Source organism: Coffea arabica, chromosome 2c (assembly GCF_036785885.1).
Source record: "Coffea arabica cultivar ET-39 chromosome 2c, Coffea Arabica ET-39 HiFi, whole genome shotgun sequence".
Taxonomy (NCBI): Eukaryota; Viridiplantae; Streptophyta; class Magnoliopsida; order Gentianales; family Rubiaceae; genus Coffea; species Coffea arabica.
In genome coordinates, this window is record NC_092312.1 from 8787996 (window position 1) to 8810769 (window position 22774).

General features: G+C 44.1%; 2 protein-coding genes and 1 pseudogene across 2 annotated transcripts; 2 read left to right on the forward strand and 1 right to left on the reverse strand.

Annotated features, from left to right (window-relative positions):
- Positions 1-1015: 1015 nt before the first annotated feature.
- LOC113725730 (bark storage protein A-like) lies at positions 1016-4484 on the reverse strand (annotated as a pseudogene).
- Positions 4485-5365: 881 nt separating this feature from the next.
- On the forward strand, positions 5366-7167 carry LOC113723842 (uncharacterized). Its single transcript, XM_027246810.2, has 2 exons — positions 5366-5442; positions 5502-7167. Exons 1-2 carry the CDS (start codon positions 5366-5368, stop codon positions 7165-7167), a joined length of 1743 nt encoding a protein of 580 aa, XP_027102611.2.
- A 2674-nt stretch (positions 7168-9841) lies between these two features.
- On the forward strand, positions 9842-10282 carry LOC113723844 (uncharacterized). The gene has a single exon (XM_027246811.1). The coding sequence runs from the start codon at positions 9842-9844 to the stop codon at positions 10280-10282; it is 441 nt and encodes a 146-aa protein (XP_027102612.1).
- The last annotated feature ends 12492 nt before the right edge of the window (positions 10283-22774 follow it).

Below are 22774 nucleotides of genomic sequence, written 5' to 3' on the forward strand. Positions count from 1 at the left end.
GGAGAAGAGTCATTCTAAATTTTTTATTGTTTTTATTATATAAAAAGAGGGTACTATCTTCTAAAATTTTTTAACTTATTAAGCTGGTTTAATGGTAGGATAAATTGATAACAAGATTATAGTTTATGGGGGTAAGGTGATAATAATTTTAACGGTTAAACATGTCTTATCACTTAGATTAATAAATTCCGTTAAATTTGATCATTAGTCTTGAGGGTAAAATGACTAAAAAATAACGTTAAGGGGGAAATTGATAGTAAGACCCAATGTTGAGGGGGTATAGTAAAGTGATAATAACCCTAAATAAAAAGGAATTCATTTTACAAATTTTAGTTGCACAAAAATTAACTAAATTACATGAAACAAAACCAACCAAATGGATGCACTTATTTTTAATTCCACTATTTTTAACTTAAATTAGAAAATCCCTTTCATAATTTCCCTACTTTGTTAGTTTTCCATATGAAAAAAACTCCAACTTTGGTTTCCATATGGCATCAAAACTGGAAAACAGATATGTACAACAACAATTGTAGGCCTACACAGGAAGGGTGAAGAAACAAGAGTGAGAAACCCTAGTAATGTGGAACCATCTGAATTAAACTGCTAAAGAAGGTGAACAACAGACAATGAAAACCTTGATCGTATATTCTTGGTTTTGGTTTACAATTTCCCACACCAATATGCATTTGATTATAAGGATGCTGAATATTTTAATCTTATCAAGTGAAACACTAAGTGTTTTCCTTTGCCGCATGCCTGTGACTGCTATGAAACTTTTTTATCAAATATTGATCTATACATGCCATAAGTAACTTGTAAATTTTATTCAAGATTTGATTTCTTTGTAATGTAGTTCATAAATACTTGTGTAAATTTCGCATTCATTCTTTTTTCTAGTCGGAGTACATAATCATGGGCCTAGAAGTATTTAGTTGTGAAGGTTTCAGTTACAAATCTAACCATAATACCTGTTACTTTCAAGATCTCTCAATATGAAAGAAACACAGAAAAATGCTTCACCCAAGATTGGCCTTGGAGGAATGGCAAGAAATTCTTATTCGAAATGTGAGAAAACGCTTTGATGGTACATGTTTATTCCAAAAAGCCTTCAGTGCACAATGAAGTCAGTCTAGTTTTGTTTCTTTGTTTATTAGCAAATGAGTTCTCAAACTCCTCTTGATTAACTTGAATCTCTGTTGCGGCTAAATAGACTGTTGAAAGTGAAATCCTCGCAATGTCTTCACAAATTGGACAACAGCCTTGGCTACATTTGATGCTGCAAGAGGGCCAAACAGACGAATAGTATTGTCTCCATCTTGTGCTCCAGCTAAATCTGACAGTCCTCGTATGACAATTACCTTGAAGCCATTCGATAAACATGTCTGCAATTCCAGAAAACATGAACATAACAAGTTATCTTGACTAGTAATTATGCGCCCCGAGTTTCTAAGCAGATATATTCTTCAGATTAGTTTTGGTGCGAGGCGTTTACCATGACTATGACTGCACTCTCCATATCAAGTGATGAAACATGAAAAGTTGTATAGAGGAACTCCCTGTAAGCTGCATTGTCCACAAAAATGTTGGCAGTTGCGCCATTCAGTCCAACAACTACCTTGGGCTTTTCAGGAAGGCACAAGCTCGAGTTCACGCACTGTTCCAGCGCCATCCCCTGTATTAGTGAAAATGCATCCATTAGATTCAAGGGCTAGTTGAAGACAACTTAAGAGGAAAAAAAATGTTTTAGGCAGCAGCAATTAGCTGGCTGCAAAGCGAATGAGGATGTTACGTATTAGCGATAAGCAACCCACCTCCAGACTAGAAGATACTTCTAGCCAATTCTGACTTGTCTGAAACCAAAGTGTTCTTTCAGGAGCATTAGGCTTTCCTGACTTAAGAGTAGAAGAACTCCGTCCAATACCCAATGCTCCCCAACTCATTGTCTCCTCCATTGGGAACATCACAGCTTCCAAAGTCCAGTTCAGCAACATCATTTGTCGGTATTGTTGCCTTGAATTTCTGCAAAATGAAGAGATTGTACGCAAATAAACTCGTAGTCTGCATATACTGAGGCAGGAAATGAGCCAAATGATTATTACCACCCAGTCCCATAACCCTGTTTGAGCAAACTGCTTAGGGATGATGACATCTCCCATGGACATGGAACAGTTAACATTGCCTGCAATGCCAAAGTTTACAATTCCAATCATGCGAAAGACATCCAACATCTGTTGTGTTGCAGCTGCAGCATTCACCTGGGCGTACTACAATTAGACATTTCTTGAGGTAGTACTACTTAACAGAAAAAAAACAATGGCCGAAATAGAAAAATTCTTTATTGCCAGCAAATCCTTCAGTGATTAACAGAAAAAATCCTTCAGTGATTATCAACATGAATAGCTGAGCAAATGAAAATGATTTTGCCAGCACTGAAGCTCTTAAGCAAGCAGTATCTTTGCTTACGCGTTAAATACTTCTGTCCAACCTTACCGATCAACTCAACTTTATGATTTGTGAACTAGATTGGCCAGTGAACTAAAACACCATAGTTGCTGATCACAAATCATAACAACTACAAGCAACTATCTGTAATAACCAGACCAGAAGAATGTGAAATGAACCTACCATTCCCACTCCACATCTTACATAAATGACTTTTGATCCTTCTATGCTCCCTACGCGAAACCGCCTCCCTGTAAGAAACCAACCACCATTTTCAATCATCATAAACGATACACTTGCTCTCTTAGTACCATATTGAAGCGTATGTATTGGGGATTGATCATGTACCTGACAAATTCACAAAAGGGTGCTTCGGGTTATGCTTGAAGGCACCAGTAGCGAAAAAAGCATCTTCTTCTGGGCTATAAACCGTAATAAGACCAAGATAAGGTCGCATTTTTTTTAAGAGTGTTAGTGCTGTCCTTCACAGTCAGCAAATAATCTTCATTTGTCAAAGTTGAGAAGCGTTCTTAGGCACGTTTGTCAGTAGTTTCACAGTTCAAGACTTTAATGTAATTCGGGTCCAATATGGCATCGGCCAAAATTTAGACATTGTAATTGAAACATTTAAAAACCCTTTTCAAGCTCTAGGAAGTACGAAGCACGTACAAATCTGCCATCATTTTTTTGGTAAAATGGTACGTCAATAGTTGAATTTTGCCTTGCTTTTGTGTACCATTATTATTCTAATAGAGTAAATCTTATATACAATAATGGTATATATATTATCACTGTTGAATATATGACATATATGCAAAATTTGAGTTTCAAATTCAAATTCGGATTACGTGTCATGCATCTAATTATAAAAGTGCGTACACTGCCAGTGTATAGAAGATTAATCTTTATTAATAACTTAAAATTATTCCTTGGACCAACTCATGTTAATAGCAAATCTAATTGTTTAGGCACTGGTTTAGCTCAATTTCCTGTTTGAACAAAACTACCACACTTAGAATCAAAAAGAATTTACTACATTGAAATGTGCGAAAGGGGTTGTCTCATTTTCGCTTGAAATAGAATTTGGCAACTTAAAATGAGGGTAAAGAGAATGTTAATTCTAGATGTGAATCTGTGCCTTATTACCTCTAGCATGGAAGCGATTTGCAGCAAATTCTTGGACGCCTCGAACCAAAGTTTTCTTTCAGGAGTATCAGGCTTTCCTGTCTCGGAAAAGAAGTACTCACTCCAATAAGCCACGAGACCCAACTGATTATATCCGCCAGCGGGAATGTGATAGCTTGCGAACTCTAGCTCAGCAGCATCAGTATCTGGATGTGTTGCTACCTTGGGTTTCTGTAGTATGCATGCATGCCCAGATGAAGATACATACAAAAATGTAATTCCTTGAATATTGAAAAAAAAAAAAAGAAACACGTTCAATACTTTTGAAGCAAGGAAAGGACTAAAATTTTTTCCACTTCACAATAAAATAAATAAATAAAGAAAATGAGGAATTCAGTTGCACCATCAGGTATTTAGGCTTTCATTAATTGGAGCCGCTGTCTACAGTCTACTGCATATGGAGGGAGGAGAAAACCATCATCCAGATCCAAAAGACAACTGATTCTTAAGCCTTGCTTGCAAATTTCAGTAATTAGCACATTTTTCACATTTTTTCTCACATTTTTTTCGTAAGTGAGAGGTCATGAATCTAGGTGCTTCTACTTGTCATTCCTCCCATCTTACAATACAATCCAACCCTTCCCTCTCTAGCATTTTGATTCCTGAGGATGGTTATTCCAGCTCGGGTATCCCGAGGTCTCGCCCAGTAATATCTCTTGAAGCGCCACCTCGGCGGTTATCAGTTGGGGTGACATCCACCTCATTACCGTCTCGACTAACATCCGTAGCCGAGGTGACACCAGGGCATCCGACAATTGTAGAGAGGTGAGATGTGACCTCTGACACCCCTGACACCTCCGACGCTTGACGGAAAGCTGCTCTGACACGCCGTCTGAACCTGACGGATGTCCCATCACGTCCTTTCATAGAGATCAGTCAAGTCCATCAGATGCAATGACCATATCAGATCTTTAGGGACCCGTGCTGGCAGTCCCTCTCTCCTATCCGTCTTCTATAAATACTCAACACCTTTACTGAGAAGGGGCATGACCAATTTTCTGGTAACACACTACTCCCTTCTATTACACTATCTCTTCATAACCGAACTAACTTGAGTTTCGGAGTTATAACAGGGGATCCAGCCCCTCTTTCAACCTAAGCAGGTGACCTCGTCCAAGAGAACTGCCCAGGATAAAAATACTTCTCTAGTGCGGGTGACTCACTCCAACGGGACGAAAATCACCTCTTCAATTGGCGCCGTCTGTGGGAACCCGAAGACATCAGAATATGAAGCCTGCGCGTTCAAGGAGCCGAAAAGCTCTCACTATTGGGGCTGAGCAAAGCAACGCAGCCCACCAGGAAGACATCTCTGAAGGGCAGGAGTCCCCAAGGACTCAACCCGCCAACGAAGAAGCCATAACCCGTATGGCCGAGTTTGTAAACGAAAACCCCAACATCTTTGAGGAGTTGGGTAGGTACCTTAAGAGGCAAGACAAACAGAAGGCTGAATCCTCTAAAAGGAAGTCGGATGGATCTCCTGAAAACTCATCTGAAGAGGAGTCGGATGGGAGGCGCCTAAGCCGAAGTGCCTCAAAACGGGCATTCTCCAAGACCACCTCTAAGGTAGCCTCATTGACAAAGGCCTTTTCCCGAGGACTCTTGGGACGGCGACCTGAGGAAGAACCTCGGCCCCTGGGAATACCCGGGGTGAATTACATGAGGGCTTCACCCTTCACTGATGACATCAATTAGGAAAGGCTTCTTCCAAATTTCAAGCTCCCCGCGATACCGTCTTATGACGGCCGAGGTGATCCTGAGAATCACATTCACGCCTTCATCTCGGCCTTCCGCTTATACTGCATCCCTGACCCTGTCATCTGCCGGGCTTTCCCAGTGTTCCTCCAGGGGACTGCTCGAAAATGGTTCTGAAGATTAGAACCTAGGAGCATTTCAACCCTGGGAGAATTGGTGGAGAGATTTCTCCATCGGTTCATCTCCTCCCGACCTACGACCCGGACCTCAACTTACTTGCTGAACCTGCAGCAGAATTCGGGAGAGTCACTTCGGTCGTATGTCCAGAGGTTTCATGATGAGAGTGTACAGATACCTGACCCCAATGAGCAGGTTACCATCGCTGCCTTTACCCATGGGCTCGTCTCCGGAGTGTTCAACACGAAAATTCACAAAAAATATCCCCGCACTCTCCACGAGCTGTGGTTAAAGGTCGAGAAGGGCATACAAGCTGAAGACCTCAACCGCATGAAGAAGGAGATCCAAGCCACCCGCCCAAAGGCTGACCCTCGAAGGGGGAAAGATGTTGGCCGAAGTGAAGCCGGGACAGGGAGTACTTTCCAAAGTCCTGGCCGAAATCGCCGCAGCATGTTCGACAGGATTTCCAAGGGGAAAACATTCATCCCTGAGTCCGAACTGACTCCCTTGAACACCACTCGATCTCGGGTGTTGTCCGTAATAGAACAGAACAATCTCGGGAAAGCACCTCCCAAGATGTACGGCAGCAGGGATAAGAGGAACTCGAACCTCTACTGCCTATACCATCGAGATATAGGGCATGAAACCGAGGACTGCAACGATCTCAAGAGGGAGATCGAGAACCTCATCCGACAAGGACACTTGAAGCAGTTCATCCGCCGAGGTGGAGGTCATCAGTGTGACGAAAACCGACGTGATAGACGAGGTGACCAACGCCGAGACGAGAGGCGGACGTCAAGAAGCAGCTGCTGGCCTCCTGAGGATCCTAGGGAGACAAAAAGGCCTCCCCGAGATGGATCTTCAGGCCAGGGGCTAGGGTATGGGCCAAACATTGCCGGAATCATTAACACTATTGCCGGAGGTCCGACGGGAAGAGATAGCCAGAACTCCCGGAAGAAAACCTACAGGCAAGCTAACCCGGATCAGGTAGAGTCGAGTTCTCGCCTATCCGAAGTCATTTCCTATGGCCCTACCGATCCTGTCCCAGCCGCCTCGAGTAGCCACGAGGCACTAATAATCGAGGTGCTCGCTAACAATTACATCGTTAAGAAAGTTTACATTAACCCCGAGAGTTCGGTAGATGTCATGTATCTCCGCACTTTTGAGAGTCTTAAGTTGGCTAGGGAGCACATGACTCCGGTGCGGACTCCCCTTGTAGGGTTTGGGGGACACATCGTCCACCCCGAGGGAATTGTGACCCTGACGGTGACCGTGGGGCACCACCCCCGCTGCCGAACTATCCCTGTGAACTTTGTGGTGGTTAAGGCCGACTCCCCATACAACTTGCTCTTAGGTCGACCCACTCTTAATGCTCTGCGGGCGGTGTACTACACCTACCACTTGAGTTTCAAATTTCCTACCATCGCGGGAATCGCCGAGGTCAGTAGCGACGTCTGCGCTGCTCGGGAGTGTTACCTCGCCACCTTACAAGCAGCCTCCACATCGACCGCCGATGTGAGACCCGAGAAGAGGTCAAGTATTCTCTCGATAGATTGTATTGATTCTCAGCAACCCGAGAAGATCCCAAGGCTGGAAACTGGGGATGAGGTGGAAGAGATTCCCCTGGACCCCACGAAACCTGATCGGATGGTTCGCGTCGGCACTTAACTGCCGGGCCCGATTAAAAGAGGTATGGTGGATCTCCTCAGAGAGTATCGGGACGTCTTCGCTCGGGTCGCAGATGAGGTTCAAGGAGTTCCGCACCACCTCATGATACATGAGCTGAATGTCGACCCCAAAGTCCGCCCGGTTAAACAGAAAAGAAGGCACCTCGGTCCTGAGCGCAGCCGAGCTGTGCATGGCGAAGTGGACAAACTCCTGCCCGCGAAGATAATCCGAGAGGTCCAATATCCAACATGGTTATCTAACCCAGTCATGGTCAAGAAGGACATCGAAACTTGGAGAATGTGCGTCGACTTCACCGATCTCAACAAAGCTTGTCCCAAGGACTGCTACCCATTGCCCAAGGTCGACATCTTGGTGGAATCGGCGATGGGTTATGAGGTCCTTTGCTTTTTTGATGCCTTCAAGGGGTATCACCAGATCGGAATGAGTCCAGAAAATCAGGAGAAAATTGCCTTCTACACTAACTAGGCATATATTGTTACACCACCATGCCTTTCGGACTGAAGAACGCCGGGGTTACGTATCAACGCTTGGTTAACCAAGCTTTTAAATCTCAGATCGGCAGGATTGTCGAAACCTACGTAGATGATATCCTTCTCAAGAGCCACACGACCTCCACATTCCTTTCCGACCTAAAAGAAGTCCTGAAAGTCCTTCGGGAGACGCGAATGATGCTAAACCCCAAGAAATGTGTTTTCGGGGTCACTACGGGGAAGTTCTTGGGCTATCTCGTCTCCAGACGGGGTATTGAAACAAATCCGGACAAGGTAAGGGCAATCCAAGAAATGTCTCCACCTCGATGTGTCCGCGACATCCAGAGGCTGACAGGGCGGTTGGTCGCCTTGAACCGGTTCTTATCGCAATCAGCCTCCAAGGCACTGCCATTTTTCAAAGTTCTCAAGAAGGCCGACAACTTTTCCTGGACTAAAGAGTGTCAACAGACGTTTGAGCATCTAAAGGAATACCTCAACCACCTCCCAACACTCACCTCACCTCGCTCGGGGGATAAGTTATTCTTGTACCTATCTGCTGCAGCCGAAACTGTAAGTGTCGTGCTGATAAGGGAGGAAGGTGTACAAATGCCTGTTTATTATGACAGCCAAGTCCTCCGAGGTCCGGAGACCAGATACACTCAGGCGAAAAAGCTTGTGCTGGCCTTAATCCATGCAGCTCGTAGGCTGAAACCATACTTCTTAGCCCACCACGTTAGCTTGAGGACTGACCAACCAATTCGGCAAGTCTTATCACGGCCAGAGGCTTCTGGACGCCTTACTAAGTGGGCCATTGAGTTGGGGGAGTACGACTTATCTTACGAGCCTTGTACGACAATCAAAGCTCAGGCCCTCGCGGACTTCCTAGCCGAGCTCACTTTTGATGAGATGAATAAAGCCACCCCGGCCACTACCCAGGTTACTACCCCGTCTACCGTCGAGCCTCAACGCTGGACTTTGCATGTGGACGGTTCGTAGTGGGGCAGGCTTACTTCTCGAAAACCCCCAAGGAGAGGTGTGCTCGTACGCCCTGAGATTTGACTTCGCTGCCTCCAACAATGAAGTCGAATACGAGGCTGTCATTGCCGGCCTACAACTAACTCGAAAACTCGGGGGCCGCACACATCTTGATCTATAGTGACTCCCAACTCGTCGTGTGTCAAATACTAGGTGAATACGAGGCCAGGGAAGAGGTGATGCATCGTTACCTCTCCAAGGTCCTCCAGCTGGCGACACACTTCGAGTCTTTTGAAATCCAAAGAATACCGCGGTCACAAAACAGAAGGGCTGACGCCCTCTCCCGGCTTGCTTCTACCTCTTTCTCCGACCTGAACAAGACGGTTCTCGTAAAAGTTCTAACCGAGTTAGGATATATAGCTGAGGTCGTGTACCCCGTCTACCCTGGGGATACCTGGATGGGGCCCCTGACTCGATTTCTCAGCCAAGGTGAGCTCCCGGAAGACCGAGATGAATCACAGAAGTTTCAACGAAAAGCAGCTCGGTACACCCTCCGACAAGGCCTTTTGTAAAAGAGGTCTTATCTCGACCCCTGGTTGCGATGTATCACGCCGGAGGAAGGTGAGAGAATCCTCCAAGACATACATGAAAGACTTTGTGGTGCTCACGTCGGCTACAGGATGCTTGTTAAGAAAGCTTTATTGCTTGGGTACTTCTGGCCGACCATGAGGGTAGATGCCCAGGTCATGGTTCTTAGTTGCCCCTCCTGTCAGCACCACGCCCCTGAACACCACCAGCTGACCAACCTTATGATACCCATCACCTCGCCGTGGCCATTCGAGCAATGGAAAACTGATATAATCGGCACATTCCCCAGGGCTCCAGGCAACTATGCCTACGTGGTGGTAGCAGTGGACTATTTCACCAAATGGGTTGAGACCGAGCCCCTGAGAAGCATCACCGGGGCTGCTGTTCAAAAATTCTTTTGGAAGAACGTGGTTTGTCGCTTCGGCCTGCCCCGAGTGGTCATTTCGAATAATAGCAGGCAGTTCGCGGATAATCCTTTCAAGGCGTGGTGTGAAACTTTGGGGATTCAACAACATTTCACTTCGGTTGGACACCCTCAGGCAAATGGACAAGCCGAAAACTTCAATCGAACTCTCCTCCATGGACTCAAGACCAGGCTACACCGGGCTGGATAGTCATGGATGGAAGAGCTCCCCAGCGTGCTGTGGTCCTACCGAACCACGCCGAGGTCAGCAACCCAAGAAACCCCGTTTTCCCTAACTTATGGGTTCGAGGCTGTCGTCCCAGCCGAATTCATTACCTCGAGTCCACGAATGGTCGCATATGCTGCCGAAGTCAATGAAGAAGAACGGCGAGTTGACCTCGACCTCGCCGAGGAGAAGCGTGATATGGCCATGGCCAAAGTCGCTATTTACAAAAATATCCTAACTGGTTACTACAATGCTCGGGTCAAGCACTTGCGGTTCAATCCGGGAGACCTTGTTCTCCGGAAGAACTCAGTTAGCCGAACTGAACCTCAGGAAAAGTTAAATCCCAAGTGGGAGGGACCGTACTGTGTTGTTGAATCCAGTCAAAATGGATATTGTAAATTGGCTTACCGAAATGACTCTCGGGTGCCCTGAACCTGGCATGCTGAAAATCTTAAATTATATTACCCTTGAAGGGTACGTATTCTTACATTCCACTTCTTCAAGTTATTTCTCACTTCTTTCCATATTATTGTAAGTGAAAAATAAGGGGACAAAGCAGTATTCAAAAAAAGATGAATTCAATTCGATCAAAAAGAAGGCAAAAATATGCAAGAACAAAAAGTCAATTTTATTGAAGTGCGAAAAGTAAAAGGCCGAGGTTATATATGACCTCGGCCCCCAGTTACAAGAGTGAAAGGCCAAGATTATCTGTGACCTCAGATAACCTCGGCCCTCTATTACAAAAACAAGTGCTTCTAGGCACTCCCTACTTCAGTTTCCTGACCTCCCATGGTCTCACCCTCCGTCTTGGCATCCTGATGCCCTTCAACTCCTCCACCGGCCTGGTCTCCTTCAAGCTCATCACCATCACCATTTGGCTCAAATTCCTGGAGCCATTTGTTGAATTCGGCTCGCACCTCAGCTAGGTCCTTTCCAGACTGGATACCCTCGGCAATGCGGTCGCACAGTTCCTTGGCATTTTCGTTGTAGTGAGAAGCGTTCTGAAGGGACTCCAGTTGCTCAGGAGAGAGAAAGGGCGTTGCCTCGTTAACAGCGGATGTGAAGCCGAACATGAAACTCGGTCGAGTGAGCTCGCCGAGTTCATGAGTGAAGGCTTCCGACTTCCGGAATGCCTCCACGGCAGTGACCCCGACCTTGTCTATGGCCTCCTTGGCCGATTGTTCTTCTTGAGCCCGTCTCCCTCTTTCCTCGTCAAGTGCAGTTACGAGGGAGTTGTTTGCGACTTCGGCCTTCTTCTTCGCAAGCTCGGCCTTGTCTCGCTCCAACTCGGCTGCTCTCAGCTGCTTTTCCAGATCGGCAATCCTCTTGTGGAGCTCGTCAGGTGATTCATACGTCTGTACGAAGTGCCCGAAGCGTTGGTGCATCTCAGCCAAGAACGCCGTGGTGGAAGCCCAGGAAACTGAGGCGCTTTGCATCAGCTCGACGGGAGAGAGCTTCCTGGTGTAGGTATTGTCCCGTGGCAGGACCGAATGCACTAGGAGCTCGTGTGCGACTCGGGCATCTTTGTATCGGTCGTTCACGTTTATATCCCACTCCGGACACCACTGTGACCCGGAGTGCCTCTTGTCCTCCTCGGCCGCCACTGAAGGCACGTGGTGGAGGTTGAACAATGAGGACCCCGTGACGGGGTTTTTCGGAGTAATGGCTGCCGCTCGACCCCGAGGTGGAGAGGCTATCGTCACTCCACGGGAGGGGATTCCCACAGGAATGCCAGAGGATTTGGATTTCCCCTTCCCCGGCATGCCCGAGGTATGTGAACCTTCGCCTATGATCACCACGGCGGGCTCGCGGTCGCCCGTCGCCGTGGTGGTCTTTTTAGCCGGCCTGGTAGAGGGATCAGCAGCATCCTTGCACTTCTTGGGTGCCCTCTTCACCACTTCGGCCCCTCCCGAAGTGATCAGGTCAGAAACTTTCACCACTGCAGGGAATGAAAGAGAGTCGATTAGAATTTAAGAAAAATAAATAAGTAGAGAAAATGGAAAGGTACAAGGTTTCTGGAGCCTAGAAGAGAAAAGACGGGGTGATCCGAGCTGATCAAGGCTCAGCTGATCCCGCCGTCCACAAGCACTGCTTCTGGAAAGTCCCAACAGTTAATTCTGAGGCTCGACCCCATTAGCTTCTGGAGGTTGCGCTCCTCTAACTTGCCCGGGGACATTTCTTTGACCGAAGTGGGAGGTCTCCACCAAAACCCCTGGGGGAAGTCCTCAGCCGGAACGAAGATGAAGTTCCTTTTCCACTCCTTTATCGAGCTCGGGACGTCCACTACTAATTTCGGGACTTTATTCCCGAAGTAGAACCAACCCTTCTCACTCCCGCTGTTCTTAAGTGAATAACAGCGGCGGAATAGGTTAACCGTAGGCTCTATCTCCTGATGACGGCAGAGCAGTTGGAAGCCGACGAGAACGCGAATGGCATTGGGGGTGAGCTGAGTGATTCTCACCCCCCAGTACCTCAAACAGCCGCGAAGGAATTTCGTCGTTGGCATCCTGAGCCCGGCCTCCAGTTGCTCCACATAGATAGCCACCCTATCTTTCGGCGACAGTGCGGCTGACTGGTGCGGTTGGGGTATGTAGATACTATAATCCCTTCCCCAGGGATACTTGCGGACCACCTCGACTACTGAGACTTGTCCCATACCACTACTGAAGAACGGCATCTGGCCGTAGTTAAGAGTTGTCACGTTCGGAGGAGTGGAAGGCTCTTGTACGCCCTCGTCCCTAGGGACCTCGTTCCCGAGGTCATCATTGTATAGAATTTCGGGATCGACCTCGATCTCCTCGTACTGCTCCTTAGCCGCCCCAACTCGGTGAGACGCCTCAGCTCGGTGGGACGCCTCCGCACCTCCTTCCCCAGCTCGGTGAGACGCCTCAGCACCTCCGCCATCGGACGCGGTCCTTTCTTCGGAGAGGTCAGGCCTCTCTGCTTCGGTAAAGTCAGGCCTCACCGTCTCCTTGTGTGTACGAGCTGTTCTAGCCATTATAACAGAAAAGAAAGAAGTGAACTTATTTAGAAGATGTGATTCGAAGGAAGTGCCGAAGTGAAAAGACAAAGAAGCGGAGCTTTGGGGTGATTCACGATTTTTGGTAAAGATTAAAACGGTGAAAAGGGGCCCCTATTTATAGGCACCCAGGGAGAAAGTGAAGAGACGCGTTCTCTCTCTCCTCATTAATGAAAAAACTGTTCATCTGCCGCCAATCTCGCGCCTGATCATGAACCTGCCATTCAGACTGATATCCGTCCTGTCAGTTCCTCAGCAGTCCCATCCACGCGGTCATGATTATTGGACACCGTGTCTTACACGCTTATCAGCTTTGAAAAGTAACGACCTCGGGAGTCCACGATCTCGTCTTCCTCGAAGCTTGGGGGGCTTAGTGAGGATGGTTATTCCGGTTCGGGTATCCCAAGGTCTCGCCCAGTAATATCTCTTGAAGCGCCACCTCGGCGGTTATCAGTTGGGGTGACATCCACCTCATTACCGTCTCGGCTAACATCCTTAGCCGAGGTGACACCAGGGCATCCGACAATTGTGGAGAGGTGAGATGTGACCTCTGACACCCCTGACACCTCCGACGCCTGACGAAAAGCTGCTCTGACACGCCGTCTGAACCTGACGGATGTTCCATCACGTCCTTTCATAGAGATCAGTCAAGTCCATCAGATGCAATGACCATATCAGATCTTTAGGGACCCGTGCTGGCAGTCCCTCTCTCCTATCCGTCTTCTATAAATACTCAACACCTTTACTGAGAAGGGGGATGACCAATTTTCTGGTAACACACTACTCCCTTCCATTACGCTATCTCTTCATAACCGAACTAACTTGAGTTTCGGAGTTATAACGGGGGATCCAGCCCCTCTTTCAACCTAAGCAGGTGACCTCGTCCAAGAGAGCTGCCCAGGATAAAAATACTTCTCCAATGCGGGTGACTCACTCCAGCGGGACGAAAATCACCTCTTCAATTCCATTGTTCTTTAATTTGTCGAGTGTAGTCATTCGAATTCTTAGTGATCGATAATGACTGAATTGTTGGCAGTTGGCACTGATTGTGTGCGCTTGATTTTGAGAATCATTCTCGATGCAAACGCTTGGATGCTTATGCTTTATGAAACTTTAGGTTTTACCTTTAAGGGGAAAAAAAAAAAAGAAACAAAGGAATTAATATTACCAGCCAGTCCCATGTTCCAGTTTCAGAAAACTGCATGGGGATTACAACATCTCCCACGGACAGGGTACTGTCGGCATTGCCCGAAGTGCCAAAGTTTATAACTCCTCTAATTCGGAAGACGTCCAACAGTTATTGGGTCGTTGCTGATTAATCCAATCCAAGCAAAACGCCTTCATTAATCACCAATTCTCACTCACAAATATTGCAACCTTTTTTACCTGTACAAAAGCTAACGAAGGGTGGCAAAACTAGAAACTCAATTACAATTACCAGTCCAACTCCACATCTGACATAAATGGCACTATTAGACCCTATGGTCCCGATCGATGTGATAACGCCTGCCTGCAATGAAATAAATTATTAGGTGATAAAAAGTCAGCAACAAATTTCGATCATTATTATGAGGAAGAAAAAATAGCAGTTGTAATAGTTGCGAAGCAGATTTAATGCATGGGAAATATATATATATATATATATATATATATTTGCCTGAGAAATCCACATAGGGGTGTTTTGAATCCACAAGTTACAAGTCATAATGTGGATAACATTTCATGTTCTTTGCAACCAGCCATACTGTAAGCTCAGACATGCTTCCTTAAACATGGATCGAATTGTGTTGTTAAAAGTTTAAGCATTAGAAAAAAATAGTGATAAACATCAGATGCAGAAAGAATGAAAAATAGTGATATCCCCATCAGATGCAGTTTCTGTATTGGTAACTATAATATATTTAGATGATGCAACTTTATTGCTAAACAACAATGTGCTGAACAAAATTGTTTCCTAAGATGCTCTATGCAATGAAATAGCCTTAAAACGCCAGCCATGAATTCCTCAATGGATTTTCTGTCTCACATTCTATGCCACTCTCAGTCCCACTTTTTATTATATTGCTATTTCTCCTTCATAAATATCATGTTTTAATTCTTTTTTGTTTCTTTAAGATCCAATAACTATTAATTGAGTAATACACAAAATTTAATAAACTCAAAAAATCAAAATGCATAAAAACGAGATTTTTATGAATTTTCTGCTGTAGTTTTTAATTTTCTATTATATATTACTTTTTTGAAACTGTTGTATTTATTTTTTACTCAATCAATAGTTACTGAATCTTAAAAAAACAAAATAGAATTAAAACATGATATTTATGAAGGAGAAATAGCAATATAATAAAAAAGTAAAACTGAAAGTGGCACAAGATATAGAATAGAAGATCCGTTGCGAATGAATTCAACTCAACAATCACAATAAACAAATCGTACAAATGTTAAAATGCCTGAAATCAATTTCTTGCGGCCCGCATAAGAGCCAATCTCACAAAGAGCCCTAAAGGTACTTTCGCCCCAACAAAAGCATGCGAAAGAAAGAAGCTATCCTTGGAGCTAAAGTGACAAGGCCATCCCTTTCTGACCGACGAAGATAAGATGGGAAGGGCCGATCGAGCTAGGAATGCTCGTACGGGTCCAAGTGGTGGTTTGATGTAACATTGTACACTTCTAAATGTACATGGCTCGCATAACATGAAACAAAGCTTGGGATGGAACCTTATCTAAATGTAGCAGCTTCCTAGTGCAGTTACCACATCGAATGGCTTAACTTGGGTGTTGTGATTTTCCTCATTTCCTATCCCTTTTTAATACTCTGACTATTTTGTCCTTGGAGCTCTTTGTGCATATCATGCATGTGATTTTCCGGTAGCATTTATGGCCTAAATTTAATAGGATGGATGACCAAGAAGCCGCGTGCGTTGTTTTTAATAGTTGGGTCACACTTTTTACTGAGGATAAAAAAAAAAAAAAGTTAAGTGACATTTTAAGTTTTAGAAGAAAAAAAAAAAAGTTACTTAGGTGACAAAAAGCGATAAAAAGGTAATAATTTGATCGCATTTTGACACCTCTAATTTGGCCTGAAGTGAAAATAACAATGTGGATAAAAGGTAATAATAATTTGATCGCACAAATGTGGCCCGGGCCCGCATAAGAGCGTGTGAAATAAAGAAGCTGTCCATGGAGCCACGTGACGGGGCTGTCCCTTTTCGAACGACAAGGAAAACATAGAACGTCTCGAGATAGGAAAGGCATGGGTCCGTTTTTTTTTTTTTGAAAAACGTGCAAAAGCCAAAAAGACAAATCGTTATCCTGAGAAGATTGCACAAGGAGACGAGGAAATCCGGGGTTCGACCAATTGTGGATAAACTGAGAATTGAATGAAAAGTTATTTATTTATTTTTCTTCAGAATCTGTGTTAATTGTAATGGTAACTTTTCAAACTAACCCCTCTTATTAATGCTTTTAAGTTATTTGAAAGTTTACTTCTTTTTTTTTTTGTTTTTTTTTACTGAAGATATAAGTTGTACTACAAGTTATGCAAGTGCAATCAAGAGAGATGTTTTAGGATGAGAAATAAAAAGGAATTCAATTTACAAATTTTAGTTGCACAAAAAATTAACTAAATTACATGAAATTAAACCAACCAAATGCATGCACTTATTTTTAATTCCACTAGTTTTAACTTAAATTAGAAAATCCCTTTCATAATTGCCCTACTTTTTCAGTTTTTCCATGAGAAAAAAACTCCAACTTTGGTTTCCATATGGCATCAAAAAACGGATGATTTAAGAAATTGTCCAGATGTACAGCAACAATTGTAGGCCTACGTATGTAGGAAGGGTGAAAAAAACAAGAGTGAGAAACCCTAGTAAAGTTGAACCATCAGAATTGAACTGCTAAAGAAGGTGAACAGCAGACAGTGAAAACCTTGATCGTATACTCTTGGTTTTGGCTGACAATTTTCCACACCAATATGCATTTGATTATAAGAATGCCAAAGATTTCAATCTTATCAAGTGATTGACAAAGACAGCTGTGTTATCCTATACCGCATGCCCGTGACTGCTATCAAAACTCTGTATCAAATATTGATCTATAAATAAAAAAAATTTTTTTATCGAAACGGCAGTTTTATATATGATCGTAAAAACTTTACAGTAACTGGACGAGGGTCGAAGCAACAGGGACAACAGTCCCACAATATTCAAAATATTGATCTATAAACATGCCACAGTATTATATCGTTATTTCATTTAAGATTTGATTTCTTTGTAATATAGGTCACAAATACTTGTGTAACATAGTTCAATCATTTGTCTCCCGTGATGGACAAGGGGGTAAAGGAGTAGGTGGGTTGTGAGCAGTTCATTGTTAAAATGCTTAAAACTACCTGTCTACATCAAGCTAACAATGGCAGCAGCTGTGGAATAAAATTTTCTTGCAATTTTTTTTATAGGATTTTAGAGAATGAGTCGCTTTTGTTTTGGAGGTGCAAGTGTTATTCAGAGTCAGAGGAGAAGTGGTCTTAGGCATTTCACAGTTGGAGAGACTAATGTCAAAAGTAATTGATTCAGGTCAAATATATGTGGTAATTGAAACATTTAAAAGCCCTTTTTAAGCTTTAGCAAGTAGGAAGCACGTAAAAAATTCAAGGTCGCACCGAACTCCTCTCACGTGTAGAGGCTTTCTCTCTCTCTTGGGAAGAGAGCTTCTTTCTCCTTGGTGGGAACTTCAGCGTTTGAAACTTCAAAGCAACCAATGAACACAGTTCAAAAGTTTGAAACTTTGCTATCTTCCAGTTACCAAAATTGTCTGCATGTTGGGATCGTAAAGCCAAGCATTCACTAAGGATCCAGAATCAGATATCATCAAGAAGGCATAGTGAAGGAAACAAGAACAGGGGAGCGGGTTGTAGAGTGAAAAAAAAAAAAAAAAAAAAAAAAAAAAAAAAAAGGTAAGGGTACTTCAGTTAGTCTATTTCCTGAGCAACTGGTCGGAAAATTCCAACAACTCTGGTTAAGGAAGGACGTCTAGTGAAGGTATTTTAACTGTTCTTGCTCTTGTGCTCTTTTCCTTTTTCCTAGTACATTTGGCTCAGCTATTCAGCTCAGTGTGTTTGTCTGGAGAAAACGTTATCTTCTTCTTATTTTTACCTCTATAGGGTTAGGTGTTTAGTGTGGCTGGTGGTAAGTGCTAGGAGTGCCGTCTGGTTTCAGCTTGGGTCAGAATGGAGGAGGAATTGGTGGAAGTGTTACAGAAATTCGCCCTCTCAGAAAGGGAAGTAGGGGGTACCCTTCTGGATTTGGGGGACCTAGATGAGGGCATTACAGAGTGCCAGGGTAGTATCATAGGGAAGATACGGGGGGAGAAGATTGCTAATTTCACAGGAGTTAAAAATTTTGCTACTGTGGCTTGGAGCTACCCTAAAGGTCTTAGAGTAGCTGAGTTAGGTCCTAATGTTTTCCAATTTACTATCCCGGATGCTAAGGATAGGGAACGAATTCTTGGAGGAGGGCCATGGATCATAGACAACCAGATTTTAGTGCTTAGAAATTGGGAGGTGGGGATAGAGGAGGATGAAGACGCGTTTAGTGTAGCTCCTGTTTGGGTGCAGGTATGGAACCTACCCATACATTGTCTGTCTAAGACAGTGGGAAAGAAAGTGGGATCTATCTTTAGTGAGGTTAGGGAGGTGTTAATCCCTCAATCAGGGGGCAAGGAGGGGAAACATATGAAACTTCTGGTTCTGATAGATATTAAACAGCCTTTGTTGAGAGGTACAACAATCCAGATGAACGGGGTGAGTAAGTGGCTGTCTTTTAAATATGAAAAATGTCCTGACTTCTGCTATAGTTGTGGTGTCATTGGGCACAGTGAAAAGAATTGTAAGTGCCCTGTGATGGTGAAAAAGGGACAATACCAGAACCAGTATGGACCTTGGATGAGGGTGTTTGGGGGAAGAGGATCTCCTCAGAAGGAAGGTACCCAAAAGATGTGGACGCCACACAAGCAGGTATGGAAGGTTAGAAATGGGGAAATGATCAGAATAGAGGATTTAGAGAAACAGGAGAAAGGGGTAGGTCTGTATGAGAATATGGATTTGAGCAAGACAAAGGAAGTTAGGGGGGAAGAGAGCCAGACTCATGAGTTAGAGAAGGGGGGACTCACTATTGCAGATAGGGAGAAGGCCGGTAGGATATTACCAAATTGGAGCTCTGAGAAGGACAGGGAGAAGGTGATAGGGATGCAGGAGGGTATTAAGAGTAGTACAGGAATGGATGTAGTACGAATATTGGAGGGTAGGAATGATGAGGTTACTAATATGGGAAATACTGAGAAGGGAGAGGTTGGAAGGATAGGAGAAGGTAAAGGAGGGGAACAAGAAATACCCAGTTCAGGGGAGGAGCTAGTGAATATGGAAACAGATGAAACCATAAATAAAGAAAACCAAGGAGGGTGTAGGATAGAGGGGAAGAGGTTCAGGAGAGTGCATACTGGACCTAGAGAGATTAGAACTCCTCTAAAGGAGCTCAATGGGACAAAAAGGAAGTTTTATCTGTGTGATGAAGAAATGACAGATGTGGAGAACCAGGATCACATAGATAAAAAGTATAGGGGAGAACAGATTGGAGGGATAAGCAAGGATTTGTCTGAAGGGGATGGGATCAGCCCTCACTGGTCCCCAAAGGACCAATGAGAGCTATGGTGTGGAATTGCCAAGGAGCAGGGAGCCCCTTGACAATTCCCCACCTGAAGGAGGTTAAAAACCTCCTCTCCCTGAACATGATATTCCTGAGTGAGACTAAGAATAAAGCTAAGTATATGGAGAAGGTGAAAAGGATCCTGAATTATGATAACTGTTATGTGGTTGAAGCCATGAATAAGGCAGGGGGCATGAGCCTGATGTGGAATGAGGAGACTAAAGTTAAGGAAATTAAACATTCTGCCTTTACAATTGAGGTGTTGATAGAGGATGCAGAAGTGAAGAAGGATTGGTGGCTGATAGGGATCTATGCTAGTTGTGATAACCAGCAGAGACGAGGGCAGTGGGAAGTCATCAGTAGGAGGAAAGTTTTGTGGGGGGAAGACTGGCTTATTATGGGGGACTTTAATGACTTATGTTCTAATGAGGAGAAGTGGGGAGGTAGAATTAGGGAGGAGTGGAGTTTCTATGACTTCAGAAATTTTATTCAGGAGAACCAGCTGGTTGATTTGGGGTTTGAAGGTAACCCATGGACTTGGAGTAATCAGTGGCAAAATGGAGAAATTAGACAAAGGCTGGATAGGGGTCTAAGTAGTGGAAGTTGGAGCAATCTGTTTGAGCACCCCAAGTGTACTCATTTAGAAAGCTTAGCCTCTGACCATAGCATGCTGATTCTGGACACTATTCCAGGGGTAAGGAGGAAAAAAAAGAGATTCTGGTTTGACAAAAGATGGGTCCAGAGAGAAGGTATAGGAGAGGTGATTAAGAAGGCCTGGGATGAGGATGTTAGAGGATCCAGAATGTTCAGAGTTATGAATAAGATTAAGAGGTGTAGGGTTGCTCTGCTGAAGTGGAGAAATGATTTTATTGATAACACTAGGAAGAGGATCTCTACTCTGAAGCAGCAACTGATTAAGGAAAAAAGTTCAGAGGCTGAAGGTAGGAAAGGGAGAATAGCTGTTTTGAAGAATCAGTTAGTGGGAGCTTATAGGGAAGAGGAACTGTATTGGAGTCAGAAAGCAAGGCTCAACTGGCTTCAGGAAGGGGATAAGAATACTAAATACTTCCATGCAGTGGTGAAGGGGAGGAGAAAAAGGAATAATATAGGTAATTTGCAAAAAGAGGATGGGTCCTGGACTACGGATGACAAGGAGATAGCAGAAGAGATTGCTAGTTATTATAAGCAGCTTTTTAAGTCTTGTAGGACTGATGATTTTGAGGAGATTCTGGATGGCATTCCTTGCACTATTACTAGGCAGATTAATGAAAATATTACTAGACCTGTAGAGGAAAATGAGATAAAAGTAGCTGTTTTCTCCATGAATCCCAACAAGGCTCCAGGGCCTGATGGGATGACACCTCTCTTTTTTCAAAAATTCTGGTTAACCATCAAGGAGGAGGTTGTGAATGCAATCAGATCTTTCTTTCACTCGGGCCACATTCTCAAATCTTTGAACCACACCACTATATCTCTTATTCCTAAGGTAGAGTTGCCCACTGATCTGAAGCATTATAGGCCTATTAGCCTGTGTAATGTTTTATACAAAGTAATCTCTAAGATCCTAGCCAATAGGCTGAAACCTGTCCTGGATGTCTGTATCAGCAAAAACCAGTCAGCCTTCATACCAAACAGACAAATCTTAGATAATATTATCATTTCCCATGAATGTCTTCACTTCCTTAAAAACAAGAGACAAGGCAAGGATGGTTATACTGCTATTAAATTGGACATGTCTAAAGCCTATGACAGAGTTGAGTGGAGTTATCTGAAAGCTGTTATGGAAAGGATGGGGTTCAATTATATCTGGGTAGCATGGATTTTGGATTGTATTAGCTCAGTATCATACTCCTTCAATGTTAATGGAGAGACTAAGGAGTATGTAATCCCTTCAAGGGGCATCAGGCAAGGTGACCCACTGTCACCTTACTTGTTTCTTTTATGCTCTGAAGGTCTCTCAAACCTGTTAAGGAAAGCAGCACGACAAGGCAAGCTAAGTGGTTTAAGAATCAGCAAACAAGGACCTGCTATTACTCATCTATTTTTTGCTGATGACACCCTAATATTCTGTAAAGCTGCGGGGGAGGAAGCAAGGACTTTGAAAGCTATTCTGAATCAGTATGAGAAGGGATCTGGTCAAGTCATTAATTTGGAAAAATCTTCTATCTGTTTTAGCAAAAACACTAAGGCTGAAGATAAGAAGGAAACCTGTGAGTCTTTAGAAGGGGTTAGGATAGTGAGCCAGGGTAAATATCTGGGCCTTCCTATGGTGATCACAAGGACAAAAGGTCAGATTTTTGCCTACATTAAAGACAGCATAAAGACTAGGCTCAACAACTGGAAGAACAAGCTTCTAAGTGCAGCAGGGAAAGAGGTGATGTTAAAAGCTGTGACAATGGCCATGCCAATCTATGCAATGTCTTGCTTCAAGTTACCAGTTACACTTTGCAAGGAAATCTCAGGACTAATGGCTAAATACTGGTGGGGTGAAGTAGGAGGGAGAAACAAAATGCATTGGTGTTCATGGGACAGGATGATGAAGGCAAAAATGGATGGAGGTTTGGGGTTCAGGAATTTAAGATGTTTCAACAAGGCGTTACTGGGAAAGCAGATTTGGAGGATGCTCAGATTTCCAAACCTGCTGGTAAGCAAAATCTTAAAAGCTAAGTACTTCCCTAAGGACTCCATTTTGAACTGTAAAATCCCCAAAAATTCGTCCTGGTTCTGGCAGAGTATAATGTCAGCTAGGGAGGTAGTTAAGGGAGGGGTACTGAAGAGGGTAGGATCAGGGAAGAGTATTAGAATTTGGAAAGATCAATGGATCCCAAACAATCTGAATGGAAGACCAACTACAATGAGGGCAGATAGGGGGGAGGAGCAGAGAGTGGAGGAACTAATTACAAACTTCAGATGGAATAGGAATGAAGTCTACAGGAGGTTCAATAGGGAGGATGCGGATAACATACTGAAAATACCAATCAGTCTGTCAAATTCTGGGGACAAGCACTTCTGGATACATAGCAGACAGGGAGAATACTCAGTAAAATCCTGCTACCAGACTTTACTCAAGGAAGAGAAAAGGAAAGAAAGTGATGCGAGAGGAGAGTCTGGGTCGAGCTATGATGACTCCAACACACAAATCTGGAAAACTCTTTGGGAGCTGAACATTAAACATAAGATCAAGCTATTCATATGGAGATG